At 42.1% G+C, this 16,381-nt stretch overlaps 1 protein-coding gene across 5 annotated transcripts in view; it reads right to left on the bottom strand.

Annotated features, from left to right (window-relative positions):
- ubr4 (ubiquitin protein ligase E3 component n-recognin 4) overlaps window positions 1-16,381 on the bottom strand; it is a 51,772-nt gene that overhangs the window by 2,968 nt on the left and 32,423 nt on the right. For all 5 annotated transcript variants that reach the window (XM_059333618.1, XM_059333619.1, XM_059333620.1 and 2 more), the window contains 42 exons: window positions 15,739-15,907; window positions 15,293-15,497; window positions 15,104-15,217; window positions 14,591-14,800; window positions 14,355-14,504; window positions 14,024-14,251; window positions 13,667-13,745; window positions 13,311-13,556; window positions 12,380-12,548; window positions 12,003-12,147; window positions 11,580-11,665; window positions 11,389-11,476; window positions 10,748-10,941; window positions 10,334-10,573; window positions 10,080-10,218; window positions 9,808-9,933; window positions 9,253-9,381; window positions 8,815-9,164; window positions 8,143-8,233; window positions 7,870-7,954; window positions 7,337-7,464; window positions 6,886-7,015; window positions 6,597-6,757; window positions 6,295-6,404; window positions 5,794-5,935; window positions 5,526-5,607; window positions 5,028-5,201; window positions 4,776-4,897; window positions 4,456-4,653; window positions 4,233-4,313; window positions 4,025-4,112; window positions 3,697-3,824; window positions 3,314-3,421; window positions 2,378-2,494; window positions 2,046-2,236; window positions 1,700-1,873; window positions 1,500-1,599; window positions 1,159-1,377; window positions 878-991; window positions 544-686; window positions 303-428; window positions 14-208 (listed from right to left, as the gene is read on the bottom strand). In XM_059333618.1, coding sequence (XP_059189601.1) covers window positions 14-208; window positions 303-428; window positions 544-686; window positions 878-991; window positions 1,159-1,377; window positions 1,500-1,599; window positions 1,700-1,873; window positions 2,046-2,236; window positions 2,378-2,494; window positions 3,314-3,421; window positions 3,697-3,824; window positions 4,025-4,112; window positions 4,233-4,313; window positions 4,456-4,653; window positions 4,776-4,897; window positions 5,028-5,201; window positions 5,526-5,607; window positions 5,794-5,935; window positions 6,295-6,404; window positions 6,597-6,757; window positions 6,886-7,015; window positions 7,337-7,464; window positions 7,870-7,954; window positions 8,143-8,233; window positions 8,815-9,164; window positions 9,253-9,381; window positions 9,808-9,933; window positions 10,080-10,218; window positions 10,334-10,573; window positions 10,748-10,941; window positions 11,389-11,476; window positions 11,580-11,665; window positions 12,003-12,147; window positions 12,380-12,548; window positions 13,311-13,556; window positions 13,667-13,745; window positions 14,024-14,251; window positions 14,355-14,504; window positions 14,591-14,800; window positions 15,104-15,217; window positions 15,293-15,497; window positions 15,739-15,907 — 6,274 coding nt within the window. The remainder of the gene's footprint in view (window positions 1-13; window positions 209-302; window positions 429-543; window positions 687-877; window positions 992-1,158; window positions 1,378-1,499; window positions 1,600-1,699; window positions 1,874-2,045; window positions 2,237-2,377; window positions 2,495-3,313; window positions 3,422-3,696; window positions 3,825-4,024; window positions 4,113-4,232; window positions 4,314-4,455; window positions 4,654-4,775; window positions 4,898-5,027; window positions 5,202-5,525; window positions 5,608-5,793; window positions 5,936-6,294; window positions 6,405-6,596; window positions 6,758-6,885; window positions 7,016-7,336; window positions 7,465-7,869; window positions 7,955-8,142; window positions 8,234-8,814; window positions 9,165-9,252; window positions 9,382-9,807; window positions 9,934-10,079; window positions 10,219-10,333; window positions 10,574-10,747; window positions 10,942-11,388; window positions 11,477-11,579; window positions 11,666-12,002; window positions 12,148-12,379; window positions 12,549-13,310; window positions 13,557-13,666; window positions 13,746-14,023; window positions 14,252-14,354; window positions 14,505-14,590; window positions 14,801-15,103; window positions 15,218-15,292; window positions 15,498-15,738; window positions 15,908-16,381) is intronic.

Below are 16,381 nucleotides of genomic sequence, written 5' to 3'. Positions count from 1 at the left end.
CTTTGGTACATACGTGTTGAGGACATAGAGCACAGTGTGGATGATGTAGGGGATGAGGTGGATGTTGCTCTCTCGCCCTCCTCCTCCTGTGTCCACGCTGAAGGATTGTTCGGTAGCGAAGCGAAGGAACAGCAGTTTGGTGTCGTGGATGTTGAGTTGGTACGTTGGCTCCCGCTGGCCCGTGCACTCCTGCAGATATGTGTTGTGCCTGTGTGCCAGGAAGAAATCCAGTTGAGAATGATTTACTGTTACACAACGGAATGTTTTTCACCATGTGTGTGTGTGCTGATGGATTATTTTACCTTGCTAAACACGTAGCAAAGGCTGATTCTGGCACATGTGGCCCCCACACAGGAAGCAGTCCATTGCACTTGGTGTTGGCGTTCTGGAGAGCAGCACTCTCCCACTCCTCTCGCCCACGAGCCAGCCTGCCCCGGGGAGAAGGAAAAAATAAATCAACAGATTAGAACAAATTAGGTTAGAGAAGGGCACTCTGAAAAATCATCAAATGCGTGATGGTGTTTTTCGTTTGTTTGTTGCTACCTGACAGCTGCCAGATGGCAGTCATAGTGGACTATGTTAAAGTGCGACACAGTGCTGTAGCCCTGCTGCTTCCGAGGCTTGTTTTCAAAGTCCTCCAAGGCCACACGCTTTGTGAAAGTGTAAATACCCAGGACTTTGGTTGGCTAGGATAAAAGATACAAAAAAAACCCAACATTAATTAAAAACACCACAAGATGATTCAGTATTCAGAATAATTGCATCCTACTCAGCACTACGCATTCATCCGTTTCTCAGTTTAATAAGTAGCAGCTGATGCATAAAATAATTTGATCCAAACTAAAAGAGTGCAATTTTCAAAATCCTGGATGTGTACCTGAAACTTGTAACCTTCTCTACAGATACAGCAGGTCAGGCCCGGCTCCTCTATCAGCTCCTCCATTTGCTTCAACAGTGAGGTCTTGGTCACCACTTGACCCTTCTCATTGGTCTGAAAGGCAAACACATGAACCACACATCAATCAAAAATCAACAATATATCACTGGGCTGTTAAAAAGTGACAATGGTAGCAATACAACTTAACAGCATTTAAACAAAATGAAGAAAAAGAAAAAGAAAAAAAAGGGTAAAAGTTAGATAAAAGAATGAAAGAGCACCGTCATGCCCAGCGTTCCCAGGGCCTTCTGTCTCATGGCCATAGCCATACGCTTCTTCTCAGATCTGGTCTCCCTGCGGGCTGCTTCAATCTTCAGGTTGACATCACTGTGCTCCCTCAGCGCCTCAAGAAGGTTTTCTGCTAGCGTGCCGATGCCTTCGTCACTGGATACCTGCTCCAGCTTGTGCAAGTTGGTTATTGAATCTGTGCCTATCAGCACCTGAGCAGAATATAAGACAACATACAGTCATTTTAGGTAGGTATGTTTGTTAGTAAAAGTATTAAGTAAGTTTATCTCGTACTTACGCCTCAATACATGGGAACATAAATAATATTAAGTACCTGTGTGGGGGGATGCTGGGTAGCCAAACCACGGAGTAATCTGAGAATGAAGGGTAGAGCTGGTCTGGAGAGGAACTTCTTCCAGACATCTGCATCCAGACTAATGAGGAAGTGTAAGTAGAAAATAGTTTAAACAATCAAGCAAATGTATTAAATTATATCAAATTAATTATTGGACTTGAGGATGAGAGAAGACTTACTTTTTGGCGTTGGGGATATGTTTCTTCATGTAGTCCAGTGCACTCTGTGTGATGCCTTTCTGCAGAATAAGATCTTTCAGCTGATGGCCGTTGCTGTTATTTTTGATCCCAGCAGCGATTTTACAGAAGCAATCCAAAAACACTTTGTCATCTGCACTATGCTCCTCGTCGTACCTTTGAACGCAAAGCAAGGAGTCAATTCAATTACGGCAGCAAAAGAAGATAGATAATGTATCAACTCTCTTGAAGGACTGCAAGTGTTTCCATCTATTTAAATATCTAACTTTATCCATTTAAAAACTTCAAATATGAGTTTATTAGTAAGTGTAAGCCGCGTGATGCCCACTTGTCAAAGCTGCAACATGGTTTGAAGCGTTCCACCAAGATCCTCATCTTCTCCAGTTCACCGAAGGACAGGTATGGGATGATGCGCAGCAGTCCCTGCAGCACGCTGGGGTTGGAGCGCACAAACGGGGTGTTGATCTGGTCCAACAACATGACCAGCTGATCTTTGTCTCCTGTCAGCAGCAGGTTACCCTGAAGAAGACAAACCAGTGCCCATTTGAAACAAAAAGGATATTACAGAAAGCATATGTACAGGGTTTGGTATTATTATGGTGCCAAATGTTTCCATGTTTCCTCTCTATTTGGAAGGGTGGATCTGCTTTAAATGCTCACCTTATCCTCTGAAATTTCAGCATTTGCTTCATCCAGAATGATCTCCATGATGCTCAGAACTTGCTCTGCGATGGAGGCTCCACCACTGTCCTTACTCTCCTGTTCTGCCACTAAAGCCTGAGAGAAAAGGGACATTAAAACATATAAACTGTATTGTAAAAGACTTCTTAACATTAGCCGTGTTTCCTTGAGGGGGAAGGGTGGCCACGGCCTCTCAAATGTCTGCTCACTCTACATGTCTCCATTACAAAAAGGCCCCCAGAGGGATTTACGAAACTCCGGAGGTGACGTAAGGTTTTAGATTGTCACGTAATCGCTTAGCGACAGTTTTGACCGTGATCCATGATCACATATGTGACGGATTAAACACGGAAGATGCAACTGTGGCCGCCGTCGCTAACTGTGCACAACGTCAGCAGCTGACCATAAACAAAGCAGCATGGCTAATTATGCATAGCGTCTCCGCTGATCATAAACACCTGATCCTGACTTAACCGGCATTGCTAACTGTACACAGAGTGTCCAGTGCTTGTTGTAAACAAACAGAGATCGCTAAGTGAACACCTCCTGCAGCAGCAGCACATACACACTGTACTGCTACAGAGCTAACTGTAGCAATTTGCTGTGTTGTTGTGGCGTGGAGTACTACGTTACATCCTGCTTAGCGTTCTATCCAATCAGCAACCAGGCTTTTTTCAGAGGAGAAAAACTGCCCTGCTCTTCGACAGGGCCAAAAACAGTCCGGTTAAAAGACTGCTCAGGACAGCTCATATTCAAATTAGGGGCGGTTCGGCAAGTGAGACCCGCCTCATTCCGGGTATTGGACTGTAGTGGAAACACCCCTATTGTCCTACAAAATGAATTGAGATGCACCAGAATCATCCTTCTCCCCACTAATCAGACTACACAGCACAATGGTACACAGTTAACACTCACCAGGTTGAGAGTTCCCAGCATGACGTTGAGTGTGTTCATCTCTGGTTTGACCAGCTGCTGCCTGTTGATCTTCACCTTCACACAATAACTGAACAGCTTCAGCAAAACCTGTGAGGAAAAAAAGATGTACCGGTAGACTTGGTTGGTAATTCTAAAGAACTGCACAAAACTAAATCAAAAACAATGTTTTAGTTTTATACATTTTTAAACTGTCAAAACATTTTAAATGAGAAGGTTTATTCTGAATAGATCAATCGTCCTTACATTTTTCTACAGTGTCTGAATTAACAGCAATGGAACCTGTTACAACTAATTTTTATTATTTATGTATGTTAAAGAAGTTTAATGTTTCAGCATGCTTTGTCTTATTGTGGAGGACTTACAGTGAGCAAATGTCTTCCTTGTTTAAAATCTTTGATTCCAGACAGCCGGTTGAGCATACACTCCAGTCCTCCACACTGTGCCATAACTCCTGCCATCTTGTAGACCTCCTCATCATCTTCCTCTTCATCTAGATTATGGTCAGGTGAAAAAAAAAATACATGTGATGAGACATTACACATTCATCTTTTCCATTACTCTTTCGAGCAGGTGTAAATTACATACACCCCTGACGGCACAGAGCATGTCCTCGAGGCTATTGGCTTACACATGAACAGTGATAATATGTTATATTAATCACAAAAACAATCTAAATCAACATCGTCTAACCTGTGGTTGAGTCCAGTGACTCTATGAACTCCTCAGTGGCATCTCCCAGCAGACCTCTCATACGATAGATGATTCTCATTGGTTCACCCTTGGAGGGAAGAAAAAAAAAGAAGCAGACTCCATGACTAACGGTGATCCCATTATTACACTGCTATTTAGAGTTTTGTAAGCATTCAGTGACAATCTGCACAATTCAAAATGCTCTCACCTCATTTGTAGGGCACCAGACCTTCTTGTAGACCTCTGCCACAGACAGATCCAAGCTGATGATTTTGTTGTTTACCAGAAGCTGAGGAAAATACAGTGGCATGAAATGTTCAGTAACATGTCAGCTTTTAGGATGCAATGAGAAACAAGCTGTTTTAAATATGTGGGGAAGCTTAAAAAATAAAAAATAAAAGAATAAAGACCGTCTAAAATACACATTTTACCTCCATGCCACTGTCGTCCTCAAGAAGTGCCACCAGGTCGCAGTCTTGGCAGATTTTGTTCTTGATGTCCCTCATTAGAGGGCCGATGCCGGGCTCGTTGCTGCTGTAGGGGTTTCCTGGCATTCGGCCCTGCAGGAAGTCCTCCTGCTGAGGATCCTTTTCCAATGTCACAAAGAACTCCGTCACCTCATTCTCCTCCTAAACGCACAGGATGAAACAAAAGCTCCAGATGAAGACACATTCACAGCTACACCAAATTTTCAAAGTATTATTCTAGAGGACTTTTCTAATAGAAATGCACCAAGGTAAAGGTTACTCACAGGATAGATGATGCTGCACAGTCTCTCAAAAATGAACACGGGTGTTCTGTAGTCATCCAGGTTGTACCGCTTTGCAGTCTCTATGCACACTGCCATGAACGCTTTGGTTTCAGACTCAGTACCTATGAACATCAAAACAGATTTTACAATGTTGTTTTTAACAGTTACACAATATATAATGAGTTTTGCTAAATTATTTGATTTCACAAGATTTGTTGTAAGCATGTCTGTTAGACTGGAGTTAGTGCAGACCTGTTGTCATGTCCTCCAGCATCTCAAGCAGCATGTCCTGAGTCTCATCGATAAGCTTGGTGCGCTGCACCACCAGTTTCCTCAGACACAGGTAGCCGTTCAGCACAGTGCCGACCAACCTACTCTTGAAATGCCGCTTAATGGACTCCACTTCCACGAAAGAAGAGAGCAATCCTGTAGTGGCAACAAGCACATAAAAATAATTACAGGGGGTGGAGCCGGGTTCGAATCCGGCCTGAGCTCCCTTTGCCACATGTCCTCCCCTCTGTCACCCCCTTTCTATCTGTCTCTCGCTTTCAATAAAGCATGTAAAATGCCCAAAAAATAATATTTAAAAATAATAATAATAATAATAATTACATTTATTAAGAAAAGGCATCAAAACAATATTCAAAAATTAATCAGCCTCAAGTTTCCTTGTGGTATAAAACTCATCTGCATCCTTTATTCTGTAATGATGATGAAAGTGTCAATCTAACTGGATTGAGACCAACATACCAGTCAAGCTCTTGAGGGCGTAGCCTTGCTGCAGATCTGTGCTCAGTGTCGCCTCCTCCAGAGCCAGCAGGTTGGCAATTTCCTGAAAAAGTAATTAAAAAGATCATTAAAAGAGACAGTTTTATTTGATATGTTGACAAAAGTATGTATTGACATTTGGAGAGCCATACTGCCATATTGGCTATAATCTTGAAATAAAATGTCACCTCCTTCAAAGAATGTAATTCAAGGAAACCAGTGACGCATATAGAACTTTTGAGGCCATTACCTTGGTGATCAGGTTTCCGATGTAGGGCAGGACTCCGCGGGCTGCCAGGTAAACCTTCCAGTGTGTTGGCTTGATCAACTTCTGGTACAGACCCAGATACTCCACGGCACACTCTCCAGCTGAACTCAACTCATCCAGATAACTGAAAGACATACAGTGAGAGTCATTTAACCCCAAGCCAGGTCAGAACAGAAACAGTTAGACTCTAAGCACTCAAAATACTTTGAGTCCCCAGAACACACTTTCCTTTTGTTGACATTAGTTGATTATTTTGACAGCTTTCATTTATTCAGCTTGAGACTTCCGTAAACCCTCAGTAAAGCTAAGAAGCATGTGGTTTTCTGCCACCACGTCTTTCTGTTATCACTTACAATACATTGCATGCACTAACATACTGTATACAGTAACTTTTAGTGCCGAGGATATCTTAAAGTGCGCACATTCCTAATAATATAATGTGATGTTTGTTTGACTTGCTGGTTTTCAGTTTTAGGGTCATACCTGGTGAGCAGGTCCAGGACTTGTTGCTTGCGGCTGGGGATTGTGGTTAGTGCCTCCACAATAGTGCAAGCTGCCTGTCTAGCTGCCTGAGTGGCAGGTGTGAAAAGGACCTGCGACAAATACAAGTTTAGTCAACAATTTTATTTAACAAGTTGCTTTAACATGTTTGTAAAATAACAATTACTGGCTCCTAATTTGTTTCTTTCAATATATTCACATGTAAACTTCTGATCCTATTAAGAACAACAAGCAGAACAGAAATAATACCTTTAAAAAAAAAAACACAAGTAAAAAAAAAGTACCTGTCGCAGCCAGTTGTTGTGGCTGAGTTTGAGCAGGCGAGGGAAGAGGCCTTCACCCTTTCTGGACCTCATGAACTGCTTCCACTTCCAAGCATACTTCTCCAACAGGTACTGCCTTCGCAACTCAGTCTTCCCCTGAGGCTTTGACACAGTTTCCTGGCCTACGGTTATCAACATCAACTTATCAGTGAAAAGAATTATTGGGATTTCATTATTTCACTGAAAGCAATAAAAGAGCCATCTTGCCACACAGATGCTATTCATATTTTTTCAGACACACATTACTTACATCTGGCAGGAAGACACTTCTTCCAGGCCTCATAAGATGCTTTGGGGTCCTTCTTGAGCCAGAGCTGGGCCTGGGCATGGATTTCATTGCTGTAGGGCCTGACTGTGGTTAGGGACTCAATGGCAGCATCCTGAAACCAGAAGCAAACATAATGTAGTGTAAGGGCTCATAATACAACAAGTGGTACCTGAAATCCTCTATATATTTTATTCTAACATTACCAAGCTGATATATTTTAAAATGAAACATACAGTGTCTCATTTGTCAAATAAAAGGCATTCAGTGGTTCTTTGTGTAGATTACAGCTTGCAAACGGTGCTCTAATATTTCTGTTTGGGTCAAATAACTGCTGAGTTATCAGTTATTTTTTATCTTCTTGTAAAACAACATTGCACTGACTATGACCCTCTCAAAAGGCACAGGAAACCCATGAGAGTTATGGCATATTTACCTTGTTCTTCTTGCTAGTGGGAGCAGGGGGCTTGATCAGCTTCTGCAGGATTCTCAGGCACATGAGAGTGATGTTCTCCACCACCACAGGCGTCTTTATATTCACCGACATGAGGAACAGACTTAGGGCTACAAGAAAGATACAATGATATCAGACAAAGACCTAAAATGCAACCAGTCACATGACTTCCCTGAACACACTCGAGGCTGTGTGAAACCTCACTGAACACATGAGACTGTAAAACCTTTAGAGGTAGTGTTAATTCAAGCTTATTAATCAGAGCATCATGGTCAATTAAAGGTTGATGTTAATATATATTATATTGTTTATTTACGAGACCAATATCTTACACAGAAGAATGCAAAAATACTGATAAGAAAGGGATTAAAGGCCAAAGTCAGGAATCTGAAAAAAAATCATCAGACTAAGAAATAAGCTAGTCCCCAAAAAACGTATCCTCACAGTCTGATACACTAAAACAGATCTAAAAAACACCATCTTTTGAGTAGATGAGATAAGGAAATCAGGCTTACCACAACGCAATCGTAACTCCCAGCATCCTCCCTCTTTTGAAATGGAGTCCGTCAGCAGCAGCATTTCATACTGCAGATTACTAACCTGTTGGAAACACAGACATCACCTTCATATTAAAATTCATCAACAGAGTTAAACACTAAATCCAGGAGCTCTGTTGTTTAAATAAAGACGTAATTTCCCCAACAGAAATATTTATTTTAATATCAGAATCACAGTGATTATGTTATTTTATTTCTCCAGCCTCCAGTAGGTCATGTAAGAGGACATACCAGGTCAGGATTGGCCCAGTGGCCTTTGAGGGCAGCTGACACCTTGGCGATAATTAGATCATTCATCTGTTGGGTGGCCTCTGGATGATCTCTGAAGCAGGATAAAATGGAAGAAAATAAGAAAAAGAGTGATATTTAATAAACATTAAACATACTATGGCTGACAACCGATTTTCTAAAATGTAACAAATAGTAATTGTAAAAAAAAGAAAAAGAAAAAAGACCCTGCACATTTTCAATCCAATTATACAGTGGAAAAAATATTAGACTTGTTCATTTTAATGCCTGGTACAACTGTGTTGTTATAATGATAACAAAAATAACTGATAAGAGTTTAATTTAAGAGCTGATTTCTAGCCATTTCCCATGGTTTTCTTGATGATTTTAGTTATCATTTTGTTGTTGTCATTATTTTTGTCCAAACAAATGTACCTTTAGTTGTACCAGGCATTAAAATGGACAAGAAATTGAAGAAAACAATGGTTTAATATTTTTTTCCATGACTGTATATCATAATTTGATTGTGTGTGGCACCAGTGGAATTGACTGTCCATAACTCTGACAGTGTCGAGTACCACACTTTACCTTTAAATTCAAATTATAAAGGATTCTCAAGTTTTAATGAACTCTAACCCTAACCTTAATCAAGCACAAGATGGGGGAGGGACATACCTTGTGAGGAGACAGACCAGCTGGCGCACCTCCTCCCTCATGGCTGCTGTACCTCGCCGCAAGTTATACTCAAACAGTTCACGGATGAGACCCTGGAGGACCAGGATCTGCCGAAGGGCTGGATTGGTGGCCAGTGCACGAAGCAGTGTGATGCAGTGACCTGTGACCGCTGAGGCACAGCCGTAGCACTTATTGGAGGAGGTGTGGCCACAGCCCAGCACGGAGAGGGCCCGATACTGACTGGCGGTGATGGTGGGCTGGTGGCTGCTGCTGCTGCGGGATGACTTGGTGGCCGCCTCTCTCTGCTGCAGATCATACTCCAGGAGCTCTTTACGAGATGCAAGCACTTTCTGTAAACAAAGACAGAGGCCAGAGTTATATGTGAGCAGGGAAAACAAACAAATTCAGTTATTTTTACAATTACTTTTTCTCTCTGACCTGTATAATCTTGGACAGTTCATCAAATGACGTCTTGCAGTCTCCGCTGTACTCTTGAGCCAGCTGCTGAATGTATCTGTTCACGTTAGCAGAGGACGTACCGAGTCCTGCTCCTGCTCCAGAGTCGTCCTGAGGGCAGCATGTGAGAAAAGGAAAGAATATTATGATAAAAAAAGACTCGAACACATTAAATGACATAAACATAGGCTAAAATCAAGATTTACAAACAAACAAAATAATACAATCATTAACAAAAAAAAATACTGTTACAACTATAATGACCGAGGTTCCAGCTTTGGCAGTATTGAGTGGGACTTATTAAAGGATATATATCACCGCCATGCCAATACTGTTGGTCAGTTGCAATATCATTTGTTGAAAAATGACTTTGGAAAGACTAATCTAAATAAAATCCCTGATAAGTGTTTGATCTGAGCATTTTATACTTTTCAGCTAATAGAAAATGTGGTCAAAGAGGTCTCCTTCACATCAATTTATTATCCAACATCTAGCATTAGCCTAAAAACTACTCTTCAGCCTCATCTAGTGACTGACCTGTGGTTTCTCTGGTGCTGCCTCATTGACTTTTGACAAGAGGCTCTCTAACTGGGGCCGGTGGCCCATCAGCTGGTGGTAAACCCGGTCAGCTTTGTCCAGCAGGGTATTGATGTTGGTCACAGCCTGCAGGGAAATAACACATTAAAAATTAAGAGATGTACTGATTCAGATGAACAGTGTAGAACGGATGCAGACCTGCTAACTGTTTTTTCTTTTGGACAAACCCAATGATTAAGTCTTTTCCTTTACACACAATAGTGTCTGCTGACCTTTTTCCTGTCTTCCTCATTCTCAATGGGATCCACAGCACAGCATGGTTTAGCATATAGCATGAAGTCAAATCTGGCGTATTTGCAGAAACCACAGGCGTTGCACAGGAAGGGGTCTTTTTCATCGTAGTTGATAGACCTAATAGACAGCAAAAAAACAACAATTTAAAACACAATCAACTTCAATGTCTTCAATCATGAACATCATTTTCCAAAATATTTTCAGAGACGTGTAGTGGAAACCTGCTGCTCACCTGCACTTGTGGCACTGATACACATTCTCGCCACAGTTGCCACACACGCCAGGGTTGGCGGGCACAGAGGCGCTGCAGCGTGGACACTGCAGAGTCTCGGTGGAGGCCTGGTAGTTCTCGTAAAAATCTGAGAACTCGATCATCAGGTTGGATGCAACGATGGGTAAAGGAAGGTCGATCTTCACCTCCGTTTGTCCTGGGGTCAGCTGGACTTTCTTTGCTTTGTGCCAACGAGCAGGCCTGAAAGCAGACACGTAAATTGAAAGCTTCTACTTTATATGCTGGGGTACACAAGACTGAAACTCTTGAGTGGCCACCATCTTATTTTTGTATCAGTTTTATATTTTTAACTATTAGGGACGCACAATTAGCGAAAAAGAAGAGGCCGACTGGCAGCTCTTTGTTAAAACATACTTGTTCTTCAGCTCCACGATGGCCTGCACTGTCCTGTTGTTGTAGTAGAGGTTGATGGTGCGGACCATTTTAGTGCGTTTGAGGTCACCGATCTTCACTGTGACTTTGCTGATTGTGTGGCTGCCAATGAGCTTGACGACCTGCTGTGTGGTGGTGTAGCGGGTGTCCACTTTGATCGATGACAGTTTTATATTCTGGAGGACAAACAGAGGACACACAAGACAATGTTTAACAATAGACTGTTTGTGCCACTAGGGTCTTAGAAAGGCCCTATGGCAAGTGTTCTATACAGTCATGGAAAAAATTATTAGACCACACTCTTCAATTTCTTGTACATTTTAATGCCTGGTACAACTAAAGGTACATTTGTTTGGGCAAATATAATGATAACAACAAAAATAGCTCATAAGAGTTTAATTTAAGAGCTGCTATCTAGACATTTTCCATGGTCTTCTTGATAATGATTTTGGTTATAATCAAGAAAACCATGGAAAATGTCCAGATATCATCAGATATACAGGTAAGCATTCTAAATCTGTCACACCTGTATTATCTGATTGAAAAAAGACTATAGGATACATTCTGCCAATATAAACAAGATGCAAACTTAAGATAGTGTCCACTTAATGTGTTGCACGTACTGAGAAAGGAACTTCTGGATTGTTGCACACCAAGCACGGGTCACTCTCCAGGAAAAATCCATCAAACTCCACTAAACCAGACAGAGTGCTGCAGGAGAAAACATTAAATCAGTATATTTTTGTGTATGTGGTGTTTACAATTTGAACTTGCATTCTCCTTTTGACGACATAGCATGCTTGTATAGACATACTTGTAGATGTTGGAGTTAGGGTGATTCGTCAGTATATGGTTCTGTGCCCTCAGGATTTCCACAGCTTTCTGGGAATACTCCTTCAGCTGGAACAGAGGAGAAAAGCAATTAAAACTATTTTAAATAGACTTTGCAGTCTTAACATTGCCACAGCTGTTTTGCGGATGGCTTAGACATCCAGGAAATAAGCTCTAAACCATCATTTAGATAATTTATTAACTGAAAAGTCTGGGCATTCTTGCAAGTCATGCAGGTATTTTCTGTCAAATACAGAAAGAAGAGATTACAAGGTCATGCAAGGACAAAAACACCAGTCGAGGCTCAAAAATTAGTACAAAGTACAAACAATAAGAAATATAGTTCCAATAAGATTCTACAATACTTAAATTAGTACATCTCATCCCACGAGGGCATCAAACAAACCTTTTTCTCTGTTTGAGGGGTTTTGAGTGAAAAGTATCCAAGCAAGTCGACAAACTGGGCAGCTTTGCGGCCATACGCAGGCAGCTCAGGCCAGATGGCCCAAGTCAGTTCCAGCAGCAGCTCCTGCTGGGATTTACTGGAGTTCCTACAAAAAGATTGACATTGAACAATGTTTCTAGTCTTGAATTCACACATTCTTTCTATTGTTTGTTCATGGCTGCTACAACTCACAGTCACACGAGTCTAAAAACTGGTCTAGGTAGTCTCTTTTTAGAAAGGGCATTTAAAGAGGCTGGCTTGCATAAACTATGCTCACTTTTGGTTTGTGTTTGGGACTAGAATTATTTGTTTATGTCTCTTTATGTTATATGTAGTACCTGTAGATATGAAGTGCCAAGCAGTGGGCTTGCCAGCGGACAGCAGATGAGTTCGACTCCAGTAAGAAGCAGCGCAAGAACTGGATCAACGTCTCCTTGTCTGCAAACTTGTTAAGCTGACTGACCAGAGCCATACACAGCTGATCCTCCTGGCTGCCAACTCCATCACCTGTGGACAGCCCAAAGAGATACAACACAGTCAAAAAACTAACGCCTGGATTCCACTGGATGCGTAACGGCTGCAGATCCGTCGTCGGAGCCGTTACGCACCCATTATAATCAATGTGTGAGATTCCACCGACTGCAGATCCGCTGCGTAATGAGTCCGACCACGCAGGGCCATCCGACAGCCCTCGCAACACTTGCGCAGAGCTTCTATTTTTGTCGGACGACGGAGCACTACGCATAAATTCAGCACAGAGCAGATCGTTCGGGACAGGAAGTCTTGCACAGACACAAAATAAAACACCGGTATATTTTCAAAATAAAATACCTCGGGTTCGCTAAGGAGGTCGGCCGGCTCGTTAACAAGCCGGCCGACCTCGTTAGCGCTCGTTAAGACGGAGTCGCTGGATTTGTCTCCAGTCATTAACGAGGAGATGTTGATTATCTTCCAGTTATATCAATTGATTAGGCGTGAATTCGCGAGATCTCGTGCGTCCTCGGGACTCTGCTGTCCGCAACAGCTCCGACACAGACGGATCCGGTGGGTGTTGACGGACTGCGTAGATACGCAGCCGTTGCGGACAGACCCCTGTCGGAGTCGTTACGCATCCAGTGGAATCCAGGAGTAACACTTACTGTCCGTTTCTGATATTCAAATATTATGTTGAGGTTCATTGGGTGGGAGTTAAAGCATATCCCAGCAGAAAGAAGAAAAACTAGACTAAAACAGGGGATGTTCTGTTCTGTTTTTGTTTTGCTGCCTCACCCTCTTTGTCTTTCTCCTTGTCCTCTTTTTTGCTCTTTTTACTTGAAGACTTGCTCTGCGAGGACTGAGAAGCTCCTGCCTGTCCAGCACTACCGGAGCCTCCTCCTGAGAACGATGAAGAAGAGGAGGAGGAGGAGGTGGCCAGCACCTTGCTGCCGCACAGGGCACAGGAGAGCAGCTGCAAAAGTACAGGGGAAACGCCCTCATCCACCAAGAAGCTGACCTGAAGCAGGAAGTACAACACGGCTGGACAGGGAAGAGAAAGACAAAGGGAGGGAAAAGAGACACAAAGTATGTTTACATACTGGCCTTAAAATGCTGTTTCTAGTTACAAAAACTGTTCTGAAGCAACTTACAGTCATCCTTCATGCAGAACTTCTGCCAGTTGATTGTCCTCTGAGTGGCAATTTCAGCACAAGCTTTCAGATGTTCCATCTGCACCAAAAGAATCAAGTTACACTTAAGCAGAGAAAGTTTTAAATAACCAAATCTTTACAGCAGCTGGTGCTTTTTGTCACAAAACACAAAAAAGCAATATTACCAATAATTTAGTAAATACTGGACTATATGAACATTTTATGTCAACTTACATGCAAGACAAAAACACTGTAGAAAAGTAGTATGAAAGAAACATTATTTATATTTATTTATACAGATGAACAGCAGACAAAATAAGTTCTGTGTGAGTCTTCTTACTGACAGAAGACACTCACCAGATTGATGAGTGTGTCATACTGTAGAGCTGAGCCAGACGTGGCCGTGACCACACCAGCTCGGAGGAAGATGCCCTGCTCCTCCAGGAGCTTTTTGATGCTGCGCACATGGGAGTCGAGAGTGTGCAGATCCCGCAGCTGACGATATTTTTCCTTTGAGCCGCAGATGAACAACAACAGCTTTCTGACTTGCCTCCTGACGAACGGTGTCTGTTGAATCATCAGATACTGAAGAGAAATGGGAGACAGAATTGAGTGGTTGTATCTATGTCTATATCTTGTGTTGATGGTGAAAAAGACAGTTACATAAATAATACACTCAATTGCTTACTTCCGACAGATAGTAGAACCAGGAGTGGTCAAAGACAGGAGGTGGTATACGTGGGTTGGTGTCAGCAATCTTCTTGATCTGATACGGCAGCCGCAGCACCATTTCAGTCAACAGCTGGGAGTAGGCTTCAAACACATCAGCAGCATGTCCCTAATTGAAGGAGAACCACCGTCAGTCCACATTAACATTTCTCATACAAAAGTAACTTTTAAAAGTATTAAAAAAAAATCTGATACCTTGACATATTGGCGCAGGAAGAAAGGGCTCATGTCTGGAGGAGAGGAGGCTGTGTGTGGCCGGAGAAGCTGGCTGGTGGTCGCAGGTTCTTCTTCACCCTGCTGGCTCTTCCAGAACTCCAGGAGTGATTTGAGCACATGGAGACAGTAGTCGATAGCACCGAGGCTGAGCAAGGCAGTCGCTGTGGCGTTCGAAATAAGCGAGGATGACTGGAAGAGAGAAAGAGGATGCACATGCTATGATTAACAATGTCGGGCAACCTTATTTTTGAATGCTCAAGAAGAGGTAAAAAGCTGTGCATGAAGACATTCAGTCACGTCATAAAAAGAGCCTACTATGGGTATCTTAAGTTGGCTTTAAACAAACTATGATATCTGAATCAAGTTTAACACAATTTCATATAGTGCCTCCTACAATTGTTTATGCACTTGCTGTTAACAATACTGTATTCCAAATAGACATTAAAGTAATAAGCTCTAGTGATGAGCATTAAGAAAAGGATGAGGATGTACCTCAGAAGAGGATTTGGAGCCAGACTTGGTTCGAGACATGAAGACGCTGAGCAGTCTCATGATGACCAGGTGAACTTCATTGATGGAGCTACGCTCATTCTTCTTGGAAACGTCCTGTGGAGGAATAATATGGATTAAGTTAAGCAATGACACATTAAACCTGATTTATCACAAGGAGACTGTGGTTACCTTCTTGTGCATGCAAAGCTCAGCAATGAGCTGTGCTAGTAGGTCGTCCAAGGCGCCCTTATCCTTCTCATCCTCGCCATCCAGGTCAGACGTCAGCATGAGGATCACCTGCATGTAAGGGATGGCTTGGACACCACCGACGTTGTGGAGCTGAGAAAGGTGCTGAAGCAGACGCTCCAGGAGCATAAGACGAACCATGTGTAGCCTGACAAGAGACACAAAATAAAAAAGGTAAAACATTACAAGTGATGAGACAGTTTTGAGTTTAAGGATTATTATTATTATTGTATTATTTATGCAGACCCTCTAATGCTCCCCAAAAGTAAATGTATTCCAAAATGTCATTCCTCCCTTAGGCCACAGGCAGATGTTCACTGTCAGCAGAGCTTAAACTTCAGCTTTCCTGCTTAATATAAAAGTCATGCTTCACAATCGTGATGTCTGACCTGTTGCTGGTGTGGATGTCTCCCTCTGTCTCTCCTTCTCCTTCTGAGCCTTCCCCTTCCTGCTGGGCTGTGGTGGTGCTGATGGCGCCAGTGCTGGAGCTCACGCTGCCTGGACCCGCAGGGTGACCCTCCACTGTTGTGTCCCCGTATGCACTACTGCGTCCTGACACTATACAAACACATGCATGAGCAAATGTCACTAAGCAAACTGGAATATGGTATTATGTAGTAAGTGTTAAGGTTTCATTTTTAAATGAAAAAGTGATGTGTGCTTCTTCAAAATGCCTGATACCTCAAAATTATAAATACAGGATTTTAATGAGTAACATCATTTACAACATAGTTTAAGGTTAACTGAGGTATGGAGGAATATTGGACAAGGTACCATGTATAATTAATCTGCAATCTTAAAAATACGGCATTCAGAAGATTATCAGAGGAAGACGTTTTATCAGAAAATTAAAACTTTAAAAGGCTTAAACGGTCTATAAATCAGTACATTATACAGGCTGATATCTGTATGGATTTTAGATACTTTTTTTTAATTTCAGACCTATATAACATTTTAAATATCAGACTGGCATTAAAAGAATAGTAGGTTATCTTGTTCTACTTGTACTTGTTACTCTGTGCAATGACAATA

The sequence above is a fragment of the Centropristis striata genome, chromosome 5 (assembly GCF_030273125.1).
Source record: "Centropristis striata isolate RG_2023a ecotype Rhode Island chromosome 5, C.striata_1.0, whole genome shotgun sequence".
Classification (NCBI taxonomy): Eukaryota; Metazoa; Chordata; class Actinopteri; order Perciformes; family Serranidae; genus Centropristis; species Centropristis striata.
The sequence above is the reverse complement of the archived record's forward strand: the minus strand, read 5'-3'. Positions and strand labels throughout refer to the sequence as shown.